Source organism: Dromiciops gliroides, chromosome 1 (assembly GCF_019393635.1).
Source record: "Dromiciops gliroides isolate mDroGli1 chromosome 1, mDroGli1.pri, whole genome shotgun sequence".
NCBI classification, from domain to species: Eukaryota; Metazoa; Chordata; class Mammalia; order Microbiotheria; family Microbiotheriidae; genus Dromiciops; species Dromiciops gliroides.
Window position 1 is genome coordinate 651896207 of NC_057861.1, and position 26242 is coordinate 651922448.

The window sequence follows — 26242 nt, forward strand, 5'->3', positions numbered from 1 at the left end:
CTTCATTTTGGGGTATGCCAAGGTTGTGCATGTCTGTTAATTGCACTTCAGGTTGAAACGACTATATGGCTGAACAGCTTACTCACAGTGAACTCAGATAACCCTTATGACAAACTGTGAAGTCAGTCAAATTTGCTTTGGCACCCTCTCACTTTATTTTCATGACTAAGTGCTGACTCAGGCTTCTGGGGCTGCCATGTTTGCTCCTACCCCATCTTCCCTTAGGTTGTCCCCCAATCCAAAATCTCATCCATGTCTGTCTTCCCTGATTCTAGCTTCCAGGACCCACTGCACTCCTCCAGCCCACCCTCCAAGCAATCCCAAATCATCTAATCCAACCAAACCCCTTATCTATGGTACATCTCATTATCCAGTGAGTTTAGCTAAGCATGTTTCCTGACAACGATTGTGGCAATCTTATACTTGAGTTCAAATCGAGGTTTTAGTGCTTACCATTTGAGTGAGACTAATCAAGTTCCCTTCACCTAGCCAGGTTTCAGGTTTTTTTTTTCAATTGTCAAATGGTAATAAGGATTTTTGTATTACTTATTTCCTAAGGTTGGTGAGGAAAGCATTTTGCAAACCTCCAACCACTAGAGAAATGTGTTACATTATTTTGATACTATGATGATCCTATGATTTCATTGATGTGAGTAGTCCTTAGGATAATGCATATAGTAATCTATCCAAGCCTACTTGTCCTCATTGACTCATGTTCATGTTCTCTCACAAATCCACCCAACATACTAGATCTTTTGACATTATCTATGAGAGAGTTCCAATATTGCAGAGACTTTGGATACTTATGTGGTACCTTTAATACTACCATGGAGACTTTGGAAGATTTTTCTGAAGGAGAGAGAATCCATGGCTTACTCTGTTAACAGACATCCTAAGGGGCAGCTAGATGGTGCAGTGGTTAAAGCACCGGCCCTGGATTCAGGAGTACCTGAGTTCAAATCTGGCCTCAGACACTTGATACTTACTAGCTGTGTGACCCTGGGCAAGTCACTTAACCCCCATTGCCCCACCAAAAAACAAAACAAAACAAACAAAAAACCCCCAGACATCCTAAAAAGAACTCAGATAGTCCTGAAGAACTTAGTTTGTTATAGGGTCCCAGTGACTTTAAATTTAAAATTTTTTTTTGTGGGGCAATGAAGGTTCAGTGACTTGCCCAGGGTCACACAGCTAGTAAGTGTCAAGTGTCTGAGGTTGGATTTGAACTCAGGTCCTCCTGAATCCAGGGCCAGTGGTGCCTTATCTACTGAGACACCTAGTTGCTGCCCCCCCCCCCGCCCCCCCTCATGACTTTAAGTGACTTTCCCCCAAGTATGGAGGGACCATTTGAGAAGACTGAGAGGCAAGAGTAAAGTGAAAGCACGTGAGTATGTGAACCATAGAGAAAGAGGAGAGAATATGGTCAGGTGGCAGAGGAATAGATTAGAGCTGAGACCAGGCTAAACCAGCAGATGTAACTATTTACGGTGAAGGATAGTGAAATACTGTTGGCAGCCCTGCTTTCCCAGAAAACAGATGTGACTAAGAACCTCAGTGAAGTGTCTATATTTTGTTTAAATGTTTATTTCTATTTCTTTATTATTTGATTCTGCTAATAAATTACATGGCATTAAAAGTGATAAGTTTAGGGAAAAAATTTTGCAACAACTATCTCTAATAAAGGCTCAATTTCTCAAATATATAGAGGACTGAATCAAATTTATAAAAATACAAGTCATTCCCCAATTGATAAATGGCCAAAGGATATGAACAGGCAGTTTTCAGACAAAGAAATCAAAGCTATCTATAATCATATGAAAAAATGCTCTAGATCACTATTAATCAGAGAAATGCAAATTAAAACAACTTTGAGGTATCACCTCACACCTATCAGAGTGGCTAATATGACAAAAAAGGAAAATGGTGGATGGTGGAGGGGATGTGGGAAAACAGTACACTTATGTACTGTTGTTGGTATAGTTGTGAACTGATCCAACCATTTTGGAGAGCAATTTGGAACTATGCCCAAAGGGCTATAAAACTGTGCATACCTTTGATCCAGTAATATAACTAGTAGGTCTATGTCCCAAATATATCCAAAGAAGGGAAAATGGCTTATTTGTACAAAAATATTTATAGCAGCTCTTTTTGTGGTGGCTAAGAGTTGGAAATCAAAGGGATGCCCATCAATTGGGGAATGGCTAAACAGGCTGTAGTATATGATTATAATGGAATATTATTGTGCTGCAATAAATGACAAGCAGGATGATTTCAGAAAAACTTGGAAAGACACAAACTGATGCATGATGAAATGAACAAAACCAGGAGAATATTATACACAGTAACAGCAATATTTTTTGATAAAGAATTGTGAATGACTTAGCTATTTTCAGCAATACAATGATCCAAGATAATTCCAAAGGACTAATGATGGGGCACACTATTCATTTCCAGAGAAAGAACTGACATTGATTGAATACAGACTGAAGCATGCTATTTTTCATTTTTTTTCTTTTATTCAAGTCTTCTTGTACAAAATGACTAATATGGAAATGTTTTCTATAATTGCACATGTGTAACCTATATCTGGTTGCTTACTGTCTCAGGAAGGGAGTAAGAGAGGGAGGGTGGGAGTGATAGAATTTGGAACTCAAAACTTTAAAAATATTTTTTAAAGTTTTTAAAAAGCAAAAAAAATTTGTAGTTGAAAATTGAAAGGGGAAATTAGCTCATGGGGAAGGAGATATCCCTACTTAACTTAGGGGTGGACATTGAATAGATTAGTGAGATTTGTAACTTTGATAATTGTTTAGATTATTCTAGGTAGCTTTTGAGTATGGTGAAAGAAAATTTATAAGGAGACTGATCAGTAGCAGACTAAGGAGTGGAGGTAGACTCACTACCCTCTGAGTATAGTGTTCATAGCCTTGCATCACAACACATAAACACTTCCACAGATCTCCATATAGGGAAGCTTCCTTTCAGGATTTATATTTCCCCCCTTTTTTGGAATTTCCCCTGCCATTCTTTCATTCATGATCAACACACCATAGGACAATAAATTAAAAGTGTCTGTCATTGCTGCACTTATAAAATGCACTAAATGAAGTATTTGTTTATATGATGTTCATATGGATGTGGTGTTGATTTACTCTATACGCTGCCTATTCATGCACTTGTCAATTGATAGCTTCAGAGCAACTTCTTCTAGCTGCACTAATATATTCATTATTCTCTCTTAATGTTCTTCCCAGTGCTTTCTCAAAAACAATGAGGTCATCTAGGTGCTCTAATACCTTCAAGAAATTCATGTCTCCATCTACTTTTTCTATAAATCATTGGAAATTGGCAGGTGACCTCGTGAAGCCTTGGAGCAACTAGTAAAATGCAGCTTATCCAATGAAAGCTATCTTCTTGTCTTCTTCTGCTACAATAATCTGATAATGCACTCAGTGCAGCCTCTGAAGCTGAGATGCAACAAAATATGGACTGATTCTCTGATGCTTGTGATAATTTTGGCCTAACAATTAGTACCAAGAAAACACAGGTGCTTCATCAGCCAGCACCACACCATCCATATGTGGAACCATCAGTTACAGCAAATGGAGAAGTTTTGAATTCTGTGGATAAGTTCACTTACCTTGGCAGTATATTTTCCAGGGATGTACACATTGATAATGAGGTTGACACATGCATTGCCAGAGCTATCTCAGCATTTAGGAAGCTCTGAAGGAAAGTGTGGGAGAGAAGAGGTATTAGACAGACTGAGTACCAAACTGAAGGTCTACAGAGCTGTTCAGTGCTGACCTCATTGTTGTATGGCTGTGAAACCTGGACAGTATATCAGTACCGTGCCAGTAAACTGAATCGCTTCCATTTGAATTATCTTGGGAAGATTCTGAAGATCACTTGGCAGCATAAGATGCCAGACGCTAAGTTTCTCTCTTGAGCTAAACGGCCAAGCATTCAAACACTACTGCAGAGAGCACAATTCTTATGGGCTGGCCACATTGTTCGAATGTCAAATGTATGCTTACCTAAAAGACTATTTTATGGAGAACTTACAGAAATCAGGTGCCCACACTGGTGGTTAGAAAAAGTGATATAAGGACACTCCCAAGGTCTCTCTTAAGAACTTTGGAATTGATTGCATGACATGGGAGACACTGGCACAAGACCACCCATCGTCATGCCCTCATCAAAGAAGGTGCTGGGCTCTCTGAACAAAGTGGAATTGAAATAGCTCAAAAGAAACACAACATGCAAATTTAGAAGATCTAACCCAAATGTTCATATGGATTATTTGTGCCTGACCTGTGGTAGAACATTCTGAGCTCACATTGGTTTGATCATCCACAGTTGGATACACTGTAACTTGACTCTAACATAGTGATGTCATTTTGGTACTCTTGGAGAATGAAGGACACCAACTAATCAACCACTCTGATAGTATCTATTACACAAATTCAACACAGAGGACCAGGGACTGCCTAACAGAGAAGTCCTAGCATGGTAAACTGGTTTTTGTTAATTTCCTTCTTCAGGGTCTGGTAGAAAAAATACAGTCATATCTACCCACTTTTCTTTCGTACCATGTTACACTATGGTTGATGCTTGTGGTTCTGTTGGACTCTCATGACTCTACTGAAAAGGAATTCTTTCAGATGGGTTCTAAGGCTTTTCATTAAAGATAGGGGAATCTTCTTAAAGTGTTACTTCTCAGGTAGGAGTCAGTAAGTAGGATTCTATATATACTATTTATGCATTGAGAATATAACCATCCTATTTCTGAACTTCTGCCTCAGCTCACACTTCCATTCTTTCACCTCTGAAGAGTCACCAATCACATTTCCCAGGCTATATATATATATATATATATATATATATATATATATATATATATATATATATATATATATATATATATATATATATATATATATATATATATATATATATATATATATATGAGAAATGCAATATGCATATACATATATACATGTATATATATCAAAGAAATGCAATATGTATATACATATTTATATATATTGGGGGGGGCAATGAGGGTTAAGTGACTTGCCCAGGGTCACACAGCTAGTGTCAAGTGTCTAAGGCTGGATTTGAACTCAGGTCCTCCTGAATCTAGGGCCAGTGCTTTATCCACTGCACCTAGCTGCCCCCTCCCAGGCTATAATTTTTAGTCTGAAGGGCCAATGAGATAATAACTTACTCAGCAAAGTTGAATATAGTCCTGAATGGAAAGAAAAATGTACATTTGATGAACTGAAAGACTTTCAGGTATTTGTAACAAAAAGACCAGAACTCATTGGAAAATTCATGCAGAAGAAATATAAGGAAAACATTAAAAAATAACTATAAGGTCTTCATGAAGGTCAAATGGTCTACTTATTACAATTTTTCTCAGGTTTTTCTGAAACCATCCCCTTTATATTTCTCACAAAGAAATAATATCCCATTGCATTCATATATCATAATTTGTTTAGCCATTTCCCAACAAAAAAAGCTAGTTTAAATATTTTGTACATATAGGTCTTTTTCCTCTTTTTTTGACCTCTTTGGGCCATAGGCTTCACAGTGCTATCACTGAATCTAGTGAGGTCTCTCAGAATAGCTTCTCATTAGATTACAAATCCTCCCCAAGGCAGAGACTATGCCTTATTTGCCTTAGTTTCCAATTCAATTCAACTAACATTTATTAAATAATTAATGGACAGAGTACTGTGCTAGGTGATGGAAGCAGATACAAAATTTAGATAAGATATATTTTCTTCTCTTATGGAGCTGACAGTTTGGTAGGGGAATATGACAAATACACTATAAGAAAAAATACTACAAAAGTTCATCAGAAAGGTCCAAATAGTGAGGTCCAAGGGGGGAAAAGCTCTTGACTATGGGATCAGAAAAGGTTTCTGGAGAAGGTAGCATTTGAGTTGGATTTCAGAGGCTAAAAAGGAGATAGATAGATAGATAGATAGATAGATAGATAGATAGATAGATAGATAGATAGATAGATAGATAGATAGATAGATAGATAGATAGAAGGCCTCCACCAGTCGCGGATGACCACGGATCAGTGCCTTGAAGAGCCACAGGCCACAGTGTGGCTGTGCAGACCAATATGGGAGCTGCTGCTCCTGAGTGACTTATAACCGGTAACTGCCGCATCCCATGTTGTATCTACCCCATGAAGAGTAGCTGGAGTGTCCTCTCCAGGGCACTGGCCTGGGTGGATAGATATTAGATAGATAGATAAATATTATTAGATTTTGAAATAAGTAGATATAAATCTCAGTGTAACATAGTGCCTTGCCCATAATAGGTGCTTAATAAATATCCAGTGAATTATTCAGATATTAAAAGGCTCCATTTCTGAACTTAGTCACATCCTCCCACTTAATCTATGAATATCACCATACTGATAGCACCCTGCCCAATACTAACTTTCCTTTGAAATGTAAGCTAATGAGGCCATACCTTTCTGTAGCTGAGAAAAGATTCCCCTGTCACTTCTGTGATGGAGGTGCAGTGTTCTCAGCTGTCAGGAGTATGGGGACACCATCTATGTCTGAACGTGCCTTTCCCATTGGAACCCTCCTCTACTTCACCTGGCCCCTGAATGCACAAGGAAGCCTGCTCAGGCAAAATGCATTGTCCCTTTAATCTTGTAACACATGGACAAATGATTAAGAGCACATGGAAAACAGTTCCACGGCTAAGCTAAAATTCAGATGGGAATGAGAGAACAACTTGCACAGCTTTCAACTGACTCAGGGCCAAATGTGGGACAGAATGTGAGGAAAATATGCCAAAATACAGGGCAGATGGGGGAGGGCAAGGAAGTAATGGGGAACAGCTAGAAATAATCATCCTTTGTATTTACCTTGATAAGCCTTCCTCCAAGGCACTCAAAGGATGCTGGGGAAACCATACTGTTGATTCTCATAATAATCCAATGAGGTAAGTAAAGGAAATATTAATATGTCATTTTATGAAGGGTTTTCATTCAGATTTATATCTTCAAGTCTTTATAAATAAAAAGTTGGCTTGACTATCTTGGCAATGTTCGTGCAGAAATGAAATATTATTAAAGTGTCTATAATGTAAATATTAACATGTTATACATTTTCCCCACTTGAGGTGTAGAATTTAAATAATAACGTGGTAGGAGACAAACTGTGAAAAACATTGAAGGAAATTTGAAAGCAAAGCAAAACTTTCCAGTTAGCTTTGGTTTCTTCTGTGAACCTGAATCTTGACCCCAAATTGCCATAAAGTTGGTGAACCCTCAGACAAATCTGGGGACGTTTAGCTAGGTTTGGAACAAACGGGAAATTCTAAGAAAGCTTCTATTTGCTAAGAATCACCAAAAGCACATCCCAGTGGGTCATAAGGGCATGAAATCTCCAGGCAAGGAGAACATTTTCCCCAATGCTGATCACAGTTCCTGTTGGTATCGCTATCTTGAAGATCCCCACCAGGCATTCAAAGTATTCATTCATTCATTTGCTCAGTCACGCATTCAATAAACACTTATTCTGCACTGAACACTACCTTTAGCACTAGGGAGAAACAAAGTTTAACCTTCATAGAACAGATAGGCAAATCAAGAAATATAATACTACATAATAAATGTACTATAGAGAAGTAAAATAACTAAGATTTATGTGGTGCTTTACAAATATCATCTTTTTTTAGCCTCACAACAACCTTGGGAGGTAGATGCTATCATTATCCCCACTTTAGAGATGAAGAACTGAGGCAGAGTTGCATATGGTCACATAGCTAGTAAAGTATCTGAGTCTGGATTTGAACTCATCTCTTCCTAACTCCAGTACTCTATCCATTGTACCACCTAGGCTGCCTCCTTGAGTACCCTCCCAATTCTGAGCTTCTTTGATTCTAAGGGAAGGTCTTTTGTACTATCAATCAAGTGCCATGTGAGGTCTGAGGGAGAAAAAAATCATAAGCAATGGGGAGATCAGGGAAGACATTCTGGATGAGGTAGTATGTTAGTTGGGTCATAGAGATCACAGCCAGAAGGAATTTAAAGGGTTTTCAGTCCAATCCCTTTATTTTACAGGTGAGGAAACTGAGGCTCAAAGAAGTTAAATTTCTGAATGTTACCTAGTTAAAACAATGTCAGAGCTGGGATTTGAATGCTGGTCCTCTGACTCTAAATCTAGTGATCTTTCAGAATTCTGTGAGTGATGACAGAGAAGTAAGACATTCCAGGTATAAGAAAGGTGAGAGAAAGCACAGATTCAGGAAAATTTGGGAATATTCAGAGGAAAAAGAAACAAGTCTAGAGTATGGAGTATACAGAGGGCAATAATATGGGATAAATCATGCCTGAACCTTAGTCTCCCCGCTTATACTCTGATCTCTTCCCTCACTTACTTTCTTCTCCTATCTCAATACTTAGAAGGATTTAGAAGTGAACCTATGATTTTATTGGTATAGGGAACTCCCTCTTCCACTGCAGGTTGACAACTATTCTGCAATCTCTCATCTTAAAGAATTGTCTGCAGAAGCAAGAGTTTAAGTGACTTGTCTAAGGTCACAGAGTGAGCATGTGTTGGTATGGCACCTTTATAACAAGAGGAATAATGGTTCCTACAGATTCCAACAAAGCAACGACAACATACACTAATGCATAAATTATAGGCCAATAGGATCAAAGGATTGAAGCTCTAGAGTTGGAAAGGATCTTGGAGATGGTCTAGTCCAACCTCCATATTTTATAGATAAGGAAATGGACTGAAAGAAATGAGGTGCCGACCAAAGTTACACAAGTCATGGTTCAAGGTTGAACTTGAACTCAGATATTTTGATTCTGAGTCCAGTGGTCTTTCCATTACACCATGTATTTCCTTTTAGCTAATTTTTGCCTGATCCAGATCAATCCTTGTGTTAGATATTATCTTGTATTTTTATTTGCCAAGAAATGGATGAAGTGGAATGAGGAGAGACTTGTGGCAGGAAGACCAACCAGCAGGCTATTGCAATAGCACAGTGGTGAAGTGATGGAGGACTGTGTTATGGTAGTAGCAGTGACAGAGGAGAGAAGGGGACTTTATTCCCCTCCACATACTCTATGATTCAACCACACTGACCTAACTCTTGTCCTGTGCATACAAGGAACATCTCCTGTTTCTATGCCTTTGTAGTGAATGCTGTGCCTGGAATTTTCTCACTCCTCACCTTCACCTCTCTTTCCCTGGCTTCCTTTAAGACTTAGCTCAGATCTCAACCTCCCCAATCCTCCCAGATGCTAATACTTTTCCCTCTGAGATCACCTTCTATCTACTCTGCATATATGTTGTGTGTACCTAGTTATTTCAAGCACAGCCCTGTCTCACTTAAATCCAATTCACTTGTAAGTCAAGAATGGTCAGTTCCAGTTGGGCAATGATGCCCCTTCCTCCCTTCCTCCCTCCCTTCCTTCCTTCCTTCCTCCATCCCTTCCTATCTTCTTCCCTATGGGAAATTATACACTTACATTTGGGCCCTCTTCCCAAAGGAACATACATTTCTTGAAATAGGCTCTGGGAAACCAGGATTTGATAAAACCCACTGGTTTCAAATGGAGCCACTTGACTATGCCTTAAACCCAATCACTCTGGCTCTCACTGATAGCCCAATAATGGGCCCCAGTCCAAGCCCCAGTTGGTCATTATTTAGGTTTTGTTGGCTCAGAGTGAGTGTAAATAGCAATTGTTTCTGTTCTGGCCAAAAACCCTGAGGGTCATCCCCTCCCAGATTGATTTTTATTTTGGAATAGGTAAAAGAAGCCATTTTGCCTTATTTCTTACCTAGTCTTACTCACTGAATGGGTGTAGCCTCACACAAACTAAGACCCGGGAAGGGCCTTAGCTTTAAAAAGGGCAAGGTCTCCCACTGCATCTTTGGCCATCTCCAGTCATCCTGATGTATGTCTTGTCATTGGACCCAGATGGCTCTGGAGGAGAGAGTGAGGCTGGTGACTTTGCACAGTGCCTGGAAAAATGGTAAGTGCTTAATAAATGCTTAGTGACTGACTAAATTCATTCCTTCTCAAACTCCTTCAAGACGCACCTTTTACACAAAGCTTTCCTAATTTCCTCAACTGCTAGAGTTCTCCCTCTCTCTCATTTATTCAACTATTTGTATTTATTTGGTATTTTTCTGTATATGTTTATTCTATATATACTTTATATGAATGTCTCCCATTGACAGAAAGTAAGGTCCTAAAAGTTGGCATGCATCCATCCTTCCTTCCTTCCTTCCTTCCTTCCTTCCTTCCTTCCTTCCTTCCTTCCTTCCTTCCTTCCTTCCTTCCTTCCTTCCTTCCTTCCTTCCTTCCTTCCTCCCTCCCTCCCCACCATCTACCCCTGCTTCTGGCATATAGAAAGTGTTGTTTGTGGACTGGTTGATTGATTCTGAAGTAAAAGGGACCATAAAAGCATACTACATGGTTTGGGAAAATGTTACTATTGCAAGCCTTATACAGAAAGTGTTGGTTGAATTTTATTCCTTTCTGTCTTATTAAAATAAACCGAGTTTTATTGCTAAGCTGAGTATAAGATCCATAAAACACATACTCAGAGAATAAAAAGTAAGTTCTGTGGAAGTTATGAAGCTACCATATTCATTTCCTGTTCTAAAGTCATGGAATCGTGTATTTGGAAAGGACTTGAAATATCACCTACTCCTTATGTTACAGATGAGAAAACCCAGGTCTAGAAGAGTTGTGACTTACCCAAATCATTAAATGAGATAATTGGTAGAAAGCACTGTGTAAATGGTAAAGCCTTATGGGTGACATTATTTATTATCATTTATTATTATCATCATTACCTAGGTCACATAGTTAATTCGTGGTCAAACTTGGACTAGAACTCAGCTCTCCTGACTTTCTGACCAGATACAGGAATTATAAGATATACCACCTTCCATCTTCATGCTTTTGCAAAGGTTTTCCCCTATGTTTACAATCCCTCCTCACCTCTGCCACTTAGAATCCCTAGTGTTTTTCAAAACCACCTGGGTACCACCTCACCTGGGAAGCCTTACTAGACAGTTCCAGTTGTTACTCAGGCCTTCTTGAAATTATTGTATATGTATACTTACATACTGTGTACATGTTGCATTTCCTTGATAGAAAACAAGTTTCTTGAGGGGAGGGTCTGTTTTATTTTTGTCTCCGAATCCCACAGTTCCTTGCACATAGTAGGCATTTAGTAAATGTTTGTTTTTTGTTTTGTTTTTTGTACATATGACTCTTTTTTATAAAAGTATTTTATTATTTTCCAGTTACATGTAGAGATAGTTTTCAACATTTGTTTTTATAAGATTTCTAGTTTCAAATTTTTCTCCCTCCCTCCCCTCCCTCCTCCCTCCCCAAGACAGCAAGTACTCTGATATAAGTTATATATGCACAATCACATTAAACATATTTCTGCATTAGTCATGTTATGAGAGAAGAATCAGAGCAAAAAAGAAAAACCTCAACAAAGAAAAACAACAGCACCAAAAACAAAAGAAACAGTAGGGTTCAATGTGCATCCATATTCCACAGTTCTTTTTTTCCTGGATTTGTAGAGCATTTTCCATCATGAGTCCTTTGGAACTATCTTGTACTGTTGTATTGCTGAGAAGAATCAAGTCTATCACAGTTGATCAACACATAATCTTGATGATACTATGTATAATGTTTTCCTGGTTCTGCTCATCTCACTTAGCATCAGTTTATGCAAGTCCTTCCAGGTTTCTCTGAAATCTGCCTGCTCATCGTTTCTTACAGTACAATAGTAAATGTTTGTTGAATGGAATGGTTCATCTTTGTAAGTCCTGACATATTAAAATACTTTGCAAGGGATTAAAGATGATCAATAGATACTTGTTGAATGAACTTAACTGAATGAATGAATGAATGATAAATCTCAATCACAGAATCATGGAATTTCAATGCTAGAAGGAATCTCTGAAGTCATCTTGACCAATCTAAATCAAAGAAATAACTTTTTATACAATATGTGTGACATCTGCTCTTCCAGCCTCCAGCGATTGGAACTCATTTTCTTTTGAGGTAATCTGTTTCACATTTTGGGCCACCCAAAATTTTAGAAGGGCAGCTAGGTGGCACAGTGGGTGAAGTGCCAGGCCTCAAATCAGGAAGACTCATATTCATGATAAATCTGGCCTCGGACACTTACTAGCATTGTGATGCTGGGCAAGCCACTTAGCTCTGTTTGCCTCAGTTTCCTTACCTGTAAAATGAGCTGGAGAAGGAAATGGCAAACCACTGCAGTATCTTTGCAAAGAGAACTCCAAATAGGGTCACAAAGAGTCAGACAACTGGACTAACTGAACAACAGTAAATATTAGGAATTTTTTTCTTCTGTTGTTTTGAAATCTGCATCTCTGCATCTTCCACTATCCTCTGGGGTTGAAAAATAACAAAATTAATCCCTCTTAGACATTATAGTTCTTCAAGTATTTAAAGATAATAACCTGTTTTACTTGAGTTTTCTCTTCTTCAGGCTGAACTCTCCTAGCTCCTTCAATCAGTCCTCCTATGGCCTAGTCATCAATTTCTTCAACCACCTTTTTAATGAACTCCAGACTTATTTTTCAAACATTTCAGCAAGTAGACTACATACCACAGTTTCAAAGTTCTAGTTGCCCACCTGCCTCTTAAGGCAAAAAAAAAAAAATTGAGGGCCTGCTGCCACCATTATTACTTAATTTGTTAGGAAACAGGCCAATTTCTTAATTCCTTGAGGAAGGAATAAAATGGTAAAAAATGATAGTGACAATGACAATGTGTCCAGTGGAAGAAAGAGGTGGAATACTCCTTTTTCTCACTTTAGAAAGGTAGTAATGGGAAACTGAAGTCTGAGAAATCAGCTCACCTTTCGACGAGTATTCAGCACTTGGTATTATAGTACTATACTATGGTATCATATTTGTATCACATACAATTAAAAGTTCTGGATAGAAAAAAATGACCTAAGGTGATGCTGGGATCCTTTCACATTGAGCCTGAAATGGAGTCATTAGGGATGCAGACTCTTTTGTCTTCACATATTGGGTCCCAGAAAAAATTCTTAATGTGGAAAGCTGAAGGAAGTATCAGTCATGACCATTAATTACATATGTTTTATTAGCTTTGGTATAACAGTAAATATAGTGCACATGGCATGCTACTTTATTACAGAAACAGGATTAGCACGAATCTGTGATTTCAATTATCCAGAACCAGTATTCATGAAAGTAAAACCATCGTCTTCTTTGTTGTATTAAAAAATGTAAACATGAAGAGAAATGTAAATAAACTTCTAATTCCTTCCCAGCACCCTTGTGAAAGAAACAGTGATTAGTAAGTATTTTCAAGTCTATTTTTAACGAACATGGGCTGAGAATTTGTTTCTCAAAAGTTGAAGATCCCTAAAAATTACAAACCCATCTTCCTGTCTGTAGACATAGGATAGGGAGAGGGCTTGGACCTGTGATTTCATTGGTATTGGGAACTCTGCTGTGAGGAAACTCCCTCTACAATGCACATCAGAACCACTACAAATTATAGTCTGAGTTGCATAGAGCCTTGAGAAGTTAAGTGGCTTGTGTAGTCACACAGCCAATGAGCATGTCAGAGGCAAGACTAGAAGTCAGGTCTTTCTGGTTCCAAAGGCAGCTCTCTATCCACTATGCCAAATCACTTTTCTTGTTGACACGGGATGACAAAGTCCATTTTTAATTTTTTTCTGAGTCGAGGTTTGAGTTTGGGAAGAGTTCTTTCACAGGAGGATTTAATTCTGAGTCATCTGTCAACTTCTCCTGCTACCTTCCCTGGATACTTTAGAAGCTATCACATTTCTCTCTCTTCCTCTTTCCTTCCTCGTTTTTCTACTCTGTTCTTTGTGCTACCATTCTTCCTTTCCCACATCACCTCTGTTCAAGGCTAGAGTGGGGTTAACCACCATAACCCACTCTGTGATCTTACAGTATATGTTTTTTTATTCTTTAATTGCATTTAAGTAATTTTAAACAGGAAATGAAAATCTTGTTTTGACCACTAAAATAAATGCCTGGTAACCTAAAAGTTTAATGACCACAGAAATAATTTGGTTTTGTTTTTTTTTCAAAATTGTTCTAATCTTTATGACTATAAAAACTTGCATTTTCTATCATTTTGATAATATCCACAATTTCATTAAATATTTAAAATTAACAAAGAAACTTTGGTGACTCTTCACACAGTTTTATAGTTTGTACTTTTATTTTTCTAAATTCTTTCCTTGGAATAATTCTTAATTCCAAGTAAACAACAATAGCTCATGAATTCTGGGGTAGAGATGCAAAGAGATTTCCATCTCTTTACAAACACATTCCTCACACACTGAACTTTGCTTCCCAAGTATGTAGTTTTTTCAACTATTTGATCCTTCAAATAAAAAAAAAATCCTTACTTCAAATATTCTTTGCCTCACACTCTTCCTCATATATCAGAACACGGTAGAGTAGGAGATAGTGCTAGTCAGATCCCTGTTTGGCCAAATTCTCTTTCTTACAACAACTCATATTCATACCATTGTGTCAGGTGAATATTGGTCAAGAGAACTCACCCAGATAATTGTCTGGGAGTTAATGCAGAGTACCTGGTATCTTTTTTGGCAAACTATAAAAACAGAGCAAAATTTCTAGTTTTCAAAATGATATTTCTATGGACAGAAATAGGACCTGGGCCTATTATGTTTCTAGGTTACAGGAAGGACCTGGTCCAAGTGCTGTCAGTTTACCTGATTTTCATAAAATGTGTGGTGTGGCATGAATATATTAAATGAGCTTTTAAGAAATTTTGATATTAAAATTATACTACTGAGGTAAATCACATATTTTGTAGTAATCGTAAAAAAGATAAAAAAGAAAAGAAACATTTTTAGAGGCAAATTGGTTTTGGAATGAAATTCTTATGTTTTGAAACTTCTTTCAGAATCTTGGTAACAAAAATATGTAGCCTGCTAAGAATTCCACTTGCTCTATCACCATTGACATGTTTAATATTGATACTGTACACACATGTAGGTAAGTGTGTTGACACTCATGAATCCTCTCCAAGAGCATGTCTGGAACCGGGTCAGAACATTCTGGATTCATCATTGCATCAAGATTCCCTTCAGAGATCATGAGTAATTAGCAATGTAATGTACAAGAATATTGTGTTCAAGAGGGATCTTTGATCAACCATATAGGGTCATTTATTTTTGAGGAAATAGCCTTTTTATCTCTTGAAAGACCGTTTATATCTTTGAGAAATGCCAATCAATGGCACAAATGCCAAAAAAGTGAAGATTATGTGGGTTTGTTATAGCTCTGCATGGGGAAACCAAACCATTTTCTCAGAATGAATCAAAACTAACCCTCCTTTCATAAAATTGATCTGCTTGGGTGATATGTGATGTACGATTCACCAAAAGAGTTGGCAGGCCAGTCTGTTGACATCTCTATGCTTATCTGAACCCATATCCAGGATCAAAGTAACTCTGACTTTTCAGAGAATCACATGCACCATGATTCATCCATTTACAGCCTATCTTTTCAACTATTACTTATTACCCTGAGAACTGCCACTTTTTAGCCTATTGACCCCCCACTCGCAGCCTCACCCTTCTTAAAGGTGATAAAAGATCCAACTCTCTCATTGTTTTTCAATTTTTGTCTGGCTGGTATAGTTGGTTTTATGGGGGCTGAATTGGGAGAGAGACAGGTTCATTAGAAGAAACTTGCAATACAGGTTTCATGGTAGTCTCTACTGGGGTGATGGGCATTGAAACCATAAGCCAGACATTAAGAGAGTAAGAAGCCAGCTATGACTGAGGCCTGGAATGGTTTCTACTTAAATAAGCAAAATTCTACATCTGACAAAAGACTCAACTTTTGTTTGCGGGGATGGGGTGGGAAAGGAATATAGGGACAAGATAAGGTACAAAAATGCTTCTTTTCTTGCAAGAGACCAGGATAGGTAAGAAGGGAAACCACTGAACAAACTTTGCAGTCACAATTCATTTTTTCAGAAGTTGCTCATAGTCCACAGGATATTAATTTACTAAGTAAACCTTAGTCATTGATTTTTTTAAACATATAAATTCACGAACACTGAAAATCCTATGTGAAAAAGAATCAGTTTGTGAGGGAGCTCTGGTGGATGTCTCCAATGTCACTTGTGTTTATAATTTCCTGGCACACACATAGTTGTGAGCTTTACCCTTCCTGCAGTCTTTAGCTTGCCACTTTCCCCTTCTTTTGACCAAAACACAGTTCTTTCTTTTCTTTAAATGTGGAGGGGCCCCTCTCCTCCAGTTTGTGAAGGTTACAGGTTCACCTCCATCCCATTCCCAGTGACCAGAAGTCTCTTGGTCATTCAAACCTACCATGAAACAAAGAAACACAAACAAATTGATTTATTATTCTTGGGACGGATACTTTTCTAGACCATTGTTCTCAATTGACCGTATAGACCATATGCAAAAAAATGTATTGAGGCCTGAATCATAAGACAAAGGGTACTTACTGTACTCTTAGAAACATTTTCTTCATTGTATATATCAGGTGGGACCCATGTTTGATTTTCTTCAATTTTATCTACAAATGGTAATCTTGACTTTCATATTTCAAAAGAAAAGTCAAATTTCATGACTTATGATTTTTTTTTTTGGTTTCCATCTCAAATTGCTTTCTTATCCTGACTGTCCCAAGAAACTCCAATTCTCCCACTTATTAGCTCTGTGACCATGGGTAATTCGCCTTTCTGGGCTTAAGTTTCTTCTTCAGTACAATGGGGGCAATGATATCTGCACTACCTATTTCATTGAGTTCTGAAGGCAGTATTTTATAAAACTCATATCACCAGAGAAATGTAGATTATGGTTACTAGGATTCAGAAGCAGGGGACCCTTTGGATTTACTGAATTTTCAGTTCAGTGGACATAAGAATTTCTCAGTTTTTAATAAGTTCTGTACTTGTACATGGAAAATTTATAAGAACATGGAGAATTTTAGCACTAAAAAGGATCCTTTGAAATTCCTTAGAATCAGAAGAATGAGAGTCATGGGGCCTTAGAGATCATTTAATCTGATCACCTCATTTTACAAAGGAGAGAACCAAGGCCCAGGAGAGCAAAATGACTCATTCCAGGTTACATGGTGAATTAGTGGCAGAACTGGTAGAAACCACGGGTCTCCATACTTCTTTCTTGATCATTCACCTCTGCCTTCTCTCCCTGGACAATGCCTTGGCCACCATGCTCCAGTAGCCTTTCCACTTCCCCAACCAGTAAATCTCGTGGCACAAGCAAGGCTCTGTGGAAATCATACTTTTCCCAAGGAATTTTATAAAGACAATTATCCTACTTTTCTGATTGGGAGGAAGAGATCAGTCAGTTGTAAGCCACTAATGAGATTAATTTGTTCATAAATGGTGTCCTTTTCCTTCTCTACCTATTAAGAAGTGGAATTATATTAGATCACTTATCATAGTTACACCAGATAAATGGATATAAAAGAGCCCATGGATACTTGCCTATCCAGAACGACTTTCTTCCACTGAAGTGCCATAGCCACTGCATATGCTGTTTTGTAAACACACTCGCAAGGTTGCCTTGATGTCTAGACTCAAACAAAAGGAAATGAAAGAATCAGAACCCAAGAGTCGACATTTCTTAGGGAAAAGACATATTTCTGTTAACGTGGAATATGTGAGTGAAAATGATGGGGAAAAAATTAACTTAAGGCTCTTTCCAGGTGTTTTAATATTAAATGTTCTTTCCAGCTGTGGTGGTAACAGGGATGATGTCCTCACATTCAATATATTTTATTATTGAATCTGTGCTTTTAAAACAAAACGACTGTTCAACAGATTATTTTAAAATCTCTGGAAAATCAGAAACCAGAAACTACATGGTTATATTAATTATTTAAAGGCAATACAATACCACTTATCTAAGAAATTCATCAGCAAACTGAAATGGTGACTTGGCAATTGTTCAGTTAATCTGATCAATTTCACAACCAGACCAAATCATTAAGATTTCTCTCCCACTCCCCTTACGAAAAAGAAAAATCCCTTTGGACTCTATGCAATTTTATTCTGTATATGTATCACATTAACAGAATAACTGCCAAATCTCCAGTGCCATTGATTATATATAAACAAAACCCCAAACAAACCTTTATTTTCTGATTGAGATTACAAGCCCTCATTTCCACAGTAAAACCTCAGCTTTCTGGATCTCCAGGGAAAGGAATAATTTTGAAGAGCTGAGGATTTACCCATTTAAGTGCCAAAACATTTTTTTAATTTAACCATTTTGGATTGGAGCCTTTTGAAAATATATTAAACATATCTCTGCTTCTTAAACAGAGTATACTAAGTATAGGTTAACTTTTTCTCGTTGAGTCAAGGTCATTTTTATGAACATTAATTATTTAACTATTGTGTAATACAGACATGACATCAGACCAGTTAAGTGTTCAGGCCTCTTTACCACCACACTAAATGGCTTGAGATCAGGGATTCCTAGTCTTTTTTTATGTTGTGGATCCCTTTGACAGTCTGGTGAAGTCTATGGACCCCTTCTCAGAATATTTTTAAATATGTAAAATAAAATACATAGACTTAAAAGTAATACATGAAATAAAGATGTCATTTCCCTCCTAATCTAATTTCTGGGACCCCTGGGGGTCTTTGGATCCCAGTTAATAACCTCTTTAGTAGATAGTCATGTTCTCTAATTTCTAATGTTTTCTTTGTTGTGGTTTTTTTTTGGTATATACTCCCTGTCGAGGTATCTGATGTCACTTCTTGAAGTTGTTAGTCAACTTATTTGTATGTAGTAGCACTTTTTAAATTTGCTCTTCTAATATACTATGGGATTAGAAGTCAGTCTCTATGCTTGCTAGAATTGTGTGTAAAGTAAAAGCAAATAGGCTCAGAGAAAGGGCATTTCTTTTTGGTGAGGCAATTGGGGTTAAGTGACTTGTCCAGGGTCACACAGCTAGTAATGTCAAGTATCTGAGTCCGGATTTGAACTCAGGTCCTCCTGAATCCAGGGCCAGTGCTCTATCCACTGCACCACCTAGCTGCCCCTGAAAGGGCATTTTCTTTTCTTTTCTTTTTTTTTTTTTTAGTGAGGCAATTGGGGTTAAGTGACTTGCCCAGGGTCACACAGCTAGTAAGTGTTAAGTGTCTGAGGCCGGATTTGAACTCAGGTCCTCCTGAATCCAGGGCCAGTGCTCTATCCACTGCACCACCTAGCTGCCCCTGAAAGGGCATTTTCTTTTCTTTTCTTTTCTTTTTTAGTGAGGCAATTGGGGTTAAGTGACTTGCCCAGGGTCACACAGCTAGTAAGTGTTAAGTGTCTGAGGCCGGATTTGAACTCAGGTACTCTTGACTCCAGGGCTGGTGCTCTATCCACTGTGCCAACTAGCTACCCCAGGGTATTTTCTAATAAGTAAAATGTATAAATTTGTGAATAGGGACTTTGAGACTGCTATATGGGTCATTCAAAAGCTTTTTAAAACTTGATTTCTGGTTTTCTCTGTGTCCCAAATGGGAGATATTGTTGGATTTTTAAAGTTCTGCAGAAAAGAGATACAAACTTGGTGTCTACTTCAATGAACTATGATATTATTGATGTGGATATTTCCTCTTCTGATATTGATCCATAACTATTCATGCTGTACAATTCATTACAAGTATTGTATACAATTCTCAAATGCAATCCAGTTTACTCTCTTCATCCTAATCAATTCTTAGACAAATTTACTGTCTCTCTGTAGCACATGTCCAAGATATATGTATTAACTTAATGGACTAGCTGTATAGCTGACTACTGTGGTTTGGATAATGGGCATTTTTCATTCATTTTCTTGAATGGATCATTGGCTGAACTTTTGAGTTATGATGGATCTCCCTGAGGAGGTCCCATAATGTTGTGGGGATTGATGCAATCAGTGCCATGTCATCCCCAATCAGGGGCACCTGGACAGTCATAGTATTCTATATTTCTGGTTGGGAGGGGTTTTAGAGGTTATTTAGTCCAACGCCCTCACTTTACAGATGAAGACCATGAAACCTGGAGCAGGTTAAGTGATTTACTCAACGACATAGGATTGAAAGACAGGTATTCTTTACTCCTAGTTCAACAATCTTATCTATCCACTGTGACATCTAGTTTCTTATATACAAATTTTATTCCAACAAAGTTGACAGATAGCCTTTCTAATCCTCAGAATTTAATTAGGTTAGCAGGGCAATTGAGAAAATTATTTCAAAACAGTTCAATATTTCGAGGACATGTGGGTTAGGTATAAGTATTCTTTGATCAGATAAAGATCACAACTCCTCTAAGTAGGAATGTACTAGTAGACATTTAACAGCCAGTTCTCGGGGAGGAACATACATACATACACATACGCACACATACATACATAGATACATATATACACATGTACATATATATATATACTCATAGCACACTTTTAAGTATAATCTAAAATAGAAACAGTCTTTCCATCCCTTTCTCAAGTCTAGATAATCAACGAAATAATAAATAGGCTCTGATTTACATTTTGGCTGATTTCTGGAGGGTAAATGCTTATGTAACAAACTTAACAATAGACATGAGCCCTTTGAGCTGGCTCCAGCACACCCCTCCTGCGAAGCCTTAACAGATAGTATTTGGGAGCTGGGGAGGCTGAAAGATTCAGTGCCTTATAGCAAACCTTTCCAATCTGACCTAGGTTGGTCCTTGGAAAACAGTCAGCCATTGTCTCCTGGGCTAGTCCTCAAAGCATCTCTAGTTTTAGAGGTCTTTCTAGCTGACCTGAGCTTTGAGAACTAATGTTTGCCTTCATGGCAAATGGTGGCATTGGAGGAGGACTTCAGCAAGGTATTGAGACAATTAAATAATGTGTATTTGAAGAATATGTACAACATAAGCAAGTAAAATAATACATTTATAGTTTCACTCCTTCAATAAATATTTATTGAATTTATACAAGGTCTGATGAGAAGTATTGGGAAGTATAAGAAATGAATGCACCATTTGCCCAAAGGTTCATAGTCTACTAGGAGATTATGTGTGTGCCTGTGTCTTTGTGTATGTGTATAAGCACAAATACAAGATAGTATGTGATGAGTTCTTTAAGAAAAAAAATAGAGAACTATAGAGATTTACTGAAGGCAAAGTCACTTCCAGCTGGGATGATCAGAGAAGGTTTCACAGGTCTTATCTAGGCCTAAAAGGATGGGTGATATTTCCATAGCCAGAGATGAGGGAGAAGAATATATGCAGAGGAGAGAAACCATAAGTAACTGCCATTCCCTGATTTCACTTTGCACACTCCCAGATGAAAGTGGGTTTTTCTTCCTAGCATTTCTCATAAAAGTTCTGCATGCCTAAGTTTTTCTTTGAACTTTTCACTCCTTATATCCTTGTACATCCTTGATTTTTTCCCATTTATCCAAACAGAATGTAAACTCTCTGAAAGCAGAGACTGTGTAGTTTTTCATCTTTGTATATGCAGTCTGGTATAATACTCCATTGGAGTTCTCCAGTATATCTAATGTTTATGAGTTTGGCTCTTAATTAATGTTTATTGAATTGAATTGTTGAAAGTGAAGGATGTGTTTAGGGAACTGTGAGTAGCCCACAGGACTTACAAAGGGCCTTGTTAAGATAAGGTGGTATAGGCAGGTTGGAACCAGACAATGGAGGGCATTTAACACTACTTATTTGTTGCACAAATGTCTTCTATTAGGTAAATAAATAGTGAATCTGCATGGGCTCCTTTTGTAGGTAGAGGGTAGGTGCTTAAAATTAAGTTGTGGGGAGATGTTGGGAATAAAGAAGTATCATATACAATAACAGGGCTACAGATTTACAACTGAGATCTGTGTGTATGTGTGTGTGTGTGTGTGTGTGTGTGTGTGTGTGTGTGTGTGTGTGCATGTGTGCATGTGTGAAAGAATAATACAAACCAAGGTCTGTGTAATTAGCCCAGTAAAGGAGTAAGAAAATAGCAAAGCAAATAGTCAGGACTTCAGTGGAGAAGTGAGAAAATAACTAGACCTAACTGACTGTCTCCTCCTGTTGTGGTCAGGGGTGACCCTGGATTCTTGAGAGTGATGCCACAAGAGCATGCTTGGATGGCAGGTTCCATCCAGCTGGAAAAGTTCTGACTACGAGCCATGATGGACTTTGTTTATGTTACCCAGGGACAAGCCTAGCAAAGTTCAGAGAGGCTCATCATCTATTTGGCCTCAGCAGCTCTCAAAGACCATCTGCTAATTTGTCGAGCATCTGTTATCTGCACCGTTGAAGGGAATTATACTCACACCTATGAAATCGGGCAGCGGCTCCTAAAAAATCCTTAAAATCCCAACTGCAACTTTTTTCCTAAATCCTTCCATTACTGTAATAGTTCAGAGTTTCATTACCTTAGGCATCCTAGAGGTAGTCAATAAACATGGTGGAAATTAAGCACGTTTATTCATTTATTCAATGGACAAATAGATGCTAAGGCCTACACTAGTTTGGGGAGGGAGGTTACCAACTTTAGATAAAGGCACTGTTCTCTGTATGAAGATTACAATCTAGTAACATTATGTTGTAAAAGCATGAACAAAAACCACCTGATCTGTGATTTGTGAACTCCATGAGGGTAGGGGCTGTGTTTTGCCTCCTTTTGTGTCCCCAGCAAAGTACCTGACACATAGTAGGTGCTTAATAAATGTTGATTTCAATAATATAGGAAACTCCTGGTGAAGAACCTCACTCTACTAATGTAGCTGGGCATCTGCTCTGCAATTTACAGTCTTAGATAGTTTTGTCTGGGATATTGAAAGTGTAAGTGACTTGCCAAGAGTCTTACAGCCAACATGTGCCAGAGGGTGCCAACTTTGCATTTAGGAAAGTAATGGGTACTACAAATTATAGTACATGCATGAGAATATTTGCTATTGCATAAAGTATAGGCCAGTAGGATCACCATATAGAAGATCTGGAGTTGGAAAGAAGCTCAGAGGCATTCTAGTCCAATCTACTCATTTTGTAAATGAGGAAACTGAGGCCCAGAAAGGTTAAGTTGCTTGCCCAAGAATACTCATGTAGTAAGTGATAAATACTGGGAGTTGAACCGAGAACTTCTGATACTTTTCACTGTACTACAATGCCTCCCTGAATAACATAAATTTACCTTATTGATTCTTCCTCATAGTACACCAGAAAATCCCAGGTGCCCCTTGATTTCTTTGTTATAATTGGCAAAAGGGCAATTGCTACATTTGTTGTTCAGTTCAAGGGAGCTGTTGCCAAAACCTTCTCCTTTATACCATAATGCAACAGTCTAATTCAGTCAATAAGTAAACCAGCACTTATTAAGAACCTACTATGTGCCAGGTACTGTACAAAATGCTTAGGATACAAAAAAAGGCAAAAAATAGCCCCTGCTGCCAAGGAGCTCACAGTCTACTGGGGGAGACAGCATGGAAACAAGCAATGTACTGGATACACTGGGGTAATCTTAGAGGGAAGGGGAAGAGGCAATAAGCATTTATATGACACATGATGAGTGCTTAACACTTTTTACAAATATCTTATTTGAATCTCTCAACAGCTCTATTGTCAGAGGGAAAGCTTTTTGCAGAAGGTAGGATTTTCACTGACTTGAAGGAAGCCAGGGATTCTGGGAAACAAAGAGGAGAAAGAAGAGTGTTCACAGCCTGAGCGACAGTCTGTGAAAATGCTTGGAGATGAGAGATGGAGTGTAATGTGCAAGGAACAACAAGGAGACCAGTGTCACTGCATCACAGAATACATGGAGGAAAGTAAGGCACGGTAGACCCAAAAAGTAGAAAGGAGCTCTCCTAGAAAATTTAAGGCAGTTTTCAGATTTGATGAGGTGAGGAAAAAGAGCTATGACACTTTTCCTCCCTATTTATAAATGGAAACACAAAATTAATGTTTTATTCCTCTTTTAGCAACAAGTGCCAGAAGGATATATATTTTAAACATTTTTTTGGGTTCACTTCAACCTACCTCCTTGGCAATAACAGGGCAACTTAGAACCCCAAGCCTCCTTTTTCTAGGGCTTGGCTGATAGGTGGAACATGAAAGAGAATTTAACGAGGGGCAAGACTATTCATTCTACTCAATCTTTCCAGAAGTGGCAGCTAGTAGGATGAAGGTCTGGCTGCATTCCATTGACCCCGTTCCCAGAGTGTCAGGAATGGACACGAGAGCCAATAACACTTTATACTTCCAAAGACCTGTGGTTTCGGAGGTGTGAGCTCTCCCTTTACTGGTGCAGATCACAATCCTTTAGAAATTGCTGTGCAAATGGGCCAGGGCCATTTTGCTTCCAGAGACTTCCAGGACCCATGGCTCTCTCCATGCTACAGAGCATCAGAAAGGGCTAATGAAGAATCCCTTCACAGAAAGTTCTCAATGGCACTGAAATAATTTTTCATTCTTTAAACTGGTCCCACATCATCTTAGGGTCACAGAATCATATCTCTGGAGCTGGATGGGACCTTGGAAGCTGACTTCAACCCCCTCATTTTACAGATGAGGAAACCGTGGCTGAATCAGTAATTTTCAGAGGTGTGATTTGAACCCAGGTCTCATAACACCAAACACTAGCCAGGACTCTTTATAATGTTCTGCAACATTATTATTTCAACAGCATCAGATATTTGCTTTCTGCATTGCCCCAGGCCTGATGCTACAAGCCTTTCATTATCATCTGATGTTATTTTCAAATCAAATTGCCCGGAGTCCTATCTTGTAAAACAGGAGCCTGTAAAGCTGATGACCTAAAAAAAAAAAAAACCTCCTTCTGTTCCCACTTGCCAAGAGTGGAGGTGGTAAGGAATGAAGTTTGCCAGAGAAGAGGGACTGTCAAGACAGGCAAGGACTGGTATCCAAGTACTTGAGCCTAAGGGTCAATTGGTTCTCAGGTTATCACAGCAATCTTTGATCTACGGTAGAGTTTTCAGAAGTCCTCTGAGGCAAAAGGAAGATTGTGGCCTCCATCCATCTGCACCCACTTCTCCCCCCCAGAATTCCATGTCCAAAACACCACACATACATTCACATAAACTACATAAAGGGAAAACTGATTAAGGAAATAGAAGTCAAAATATGAAAGAAGGTCTCTTACTGCTCCCTGCAAGCTCGAGCAGCTGCATTCCAGGTGACCTTCTGCTCTGTAATCAAGGAATAGCAGTGTCTGTTTTGATGGCTCCATCCAATGGGACAGGTTCTTCCATTCCCTTCCTGAAATGAAGTGGTCAATGTTCACACGGTCATGCCCTTTGCAATCTACAGTCATCCCTTGGCAGGATGAATGCTCCCTGTTCATGTATTTATTTAAAGAGTAGACGGTATGCTAATCCCTCACCTTTACAAAGAGTAGCTTTCGTCAAAAGCAACGTGGAATAAGGCAATGTCTTATAGGTTATAGCTTTTCTCCTCTGATTGTTTTTATCATCAATATAGAAGTTTAAATGTGTATTTAAGGATTAATGTTATTATGTGTATATATATGTGTGTGTGTGTGTGTGTGTGTGTGTATATGTATATGTCTATAGATATATAGATATAACCTATATCAGATTACCTGCTGTCTAGGGGAGGGAGGAGGGAGGGGAGGGAGGGAGAAAAATCTGAAATTGTAAAGCTTGTATAAACGAAAGTTGAGAACTATCTTTACATGTAACGGAAAAAATAAAATACCTTATATGTAAAAAAAAATTTTTAAATGTGTATTTAACCAGTTAATGAATGAATTACTGAAAAAAAAATTTGGGGGGAGTATTTTTCCCATTGGAACACATAGTTTCTTTTTTTTAATCTGACAAATTTCTACCTACCTGTGCAGAGCATAACTCAAATGTTACCTCCCACATGCAACTTTCTCCAAAAACCTGCTAGGACAATCTTCACTCTGGTCCTCACAGGGCATTTAGTTCCGAATCTGACATACTGGTCATGAAAGAGTGTGTTTTATAACCTTTTTGTGTGTTATTCCTTCTCTAAGTACCAGGAGGACAGGAATTAAATTTCATTTAACCTTCATGTCTTCCCCAGTGCCTAACGCAGTGCTTGCCTGGCATTTAGTGAGTTTTAAATGAATGTTTGTTAAATGAATGAATGGTCACACAATCTTTGACACAAAA

General features: G+C 38.2%; 1 protein-coding gene across 3 annotated transcripts in view; it reads right to left on the reverse strand.

Annotated features, from left to right (window-relative positions):
* Positions 1-12289: 12289 nt before the first annotated feature.
* FREM1 (FRAS1 related extracellular matrix 1) overlaps positions 12290-26242 on the reverse strand; it is a 176920-nt gene continuing 162967 nt past the window's right edge. For all 3 annotated transcript variants that reach the window (XM_043978303.1, XM_043978304.1, XM_043978305.1), the window contains 3 exons: positions 25225-25340; positions 17582-17667; positions 12290-16429 (listed from right to left, as the gene is read on the reverse strand). In XM_043978303.1, coding sequence (XP_043834238.1) covers positions 16230-16429; positions 17582-17667; positions 25225-25340 — 402 coding nt within the window. In that variant the 3' untranslated portion in view covers positions 12290-16229. The remainder of the gene's footprint in view (positions 16430-17581; positions 17668-25224; positions 25341-26242) is intronic.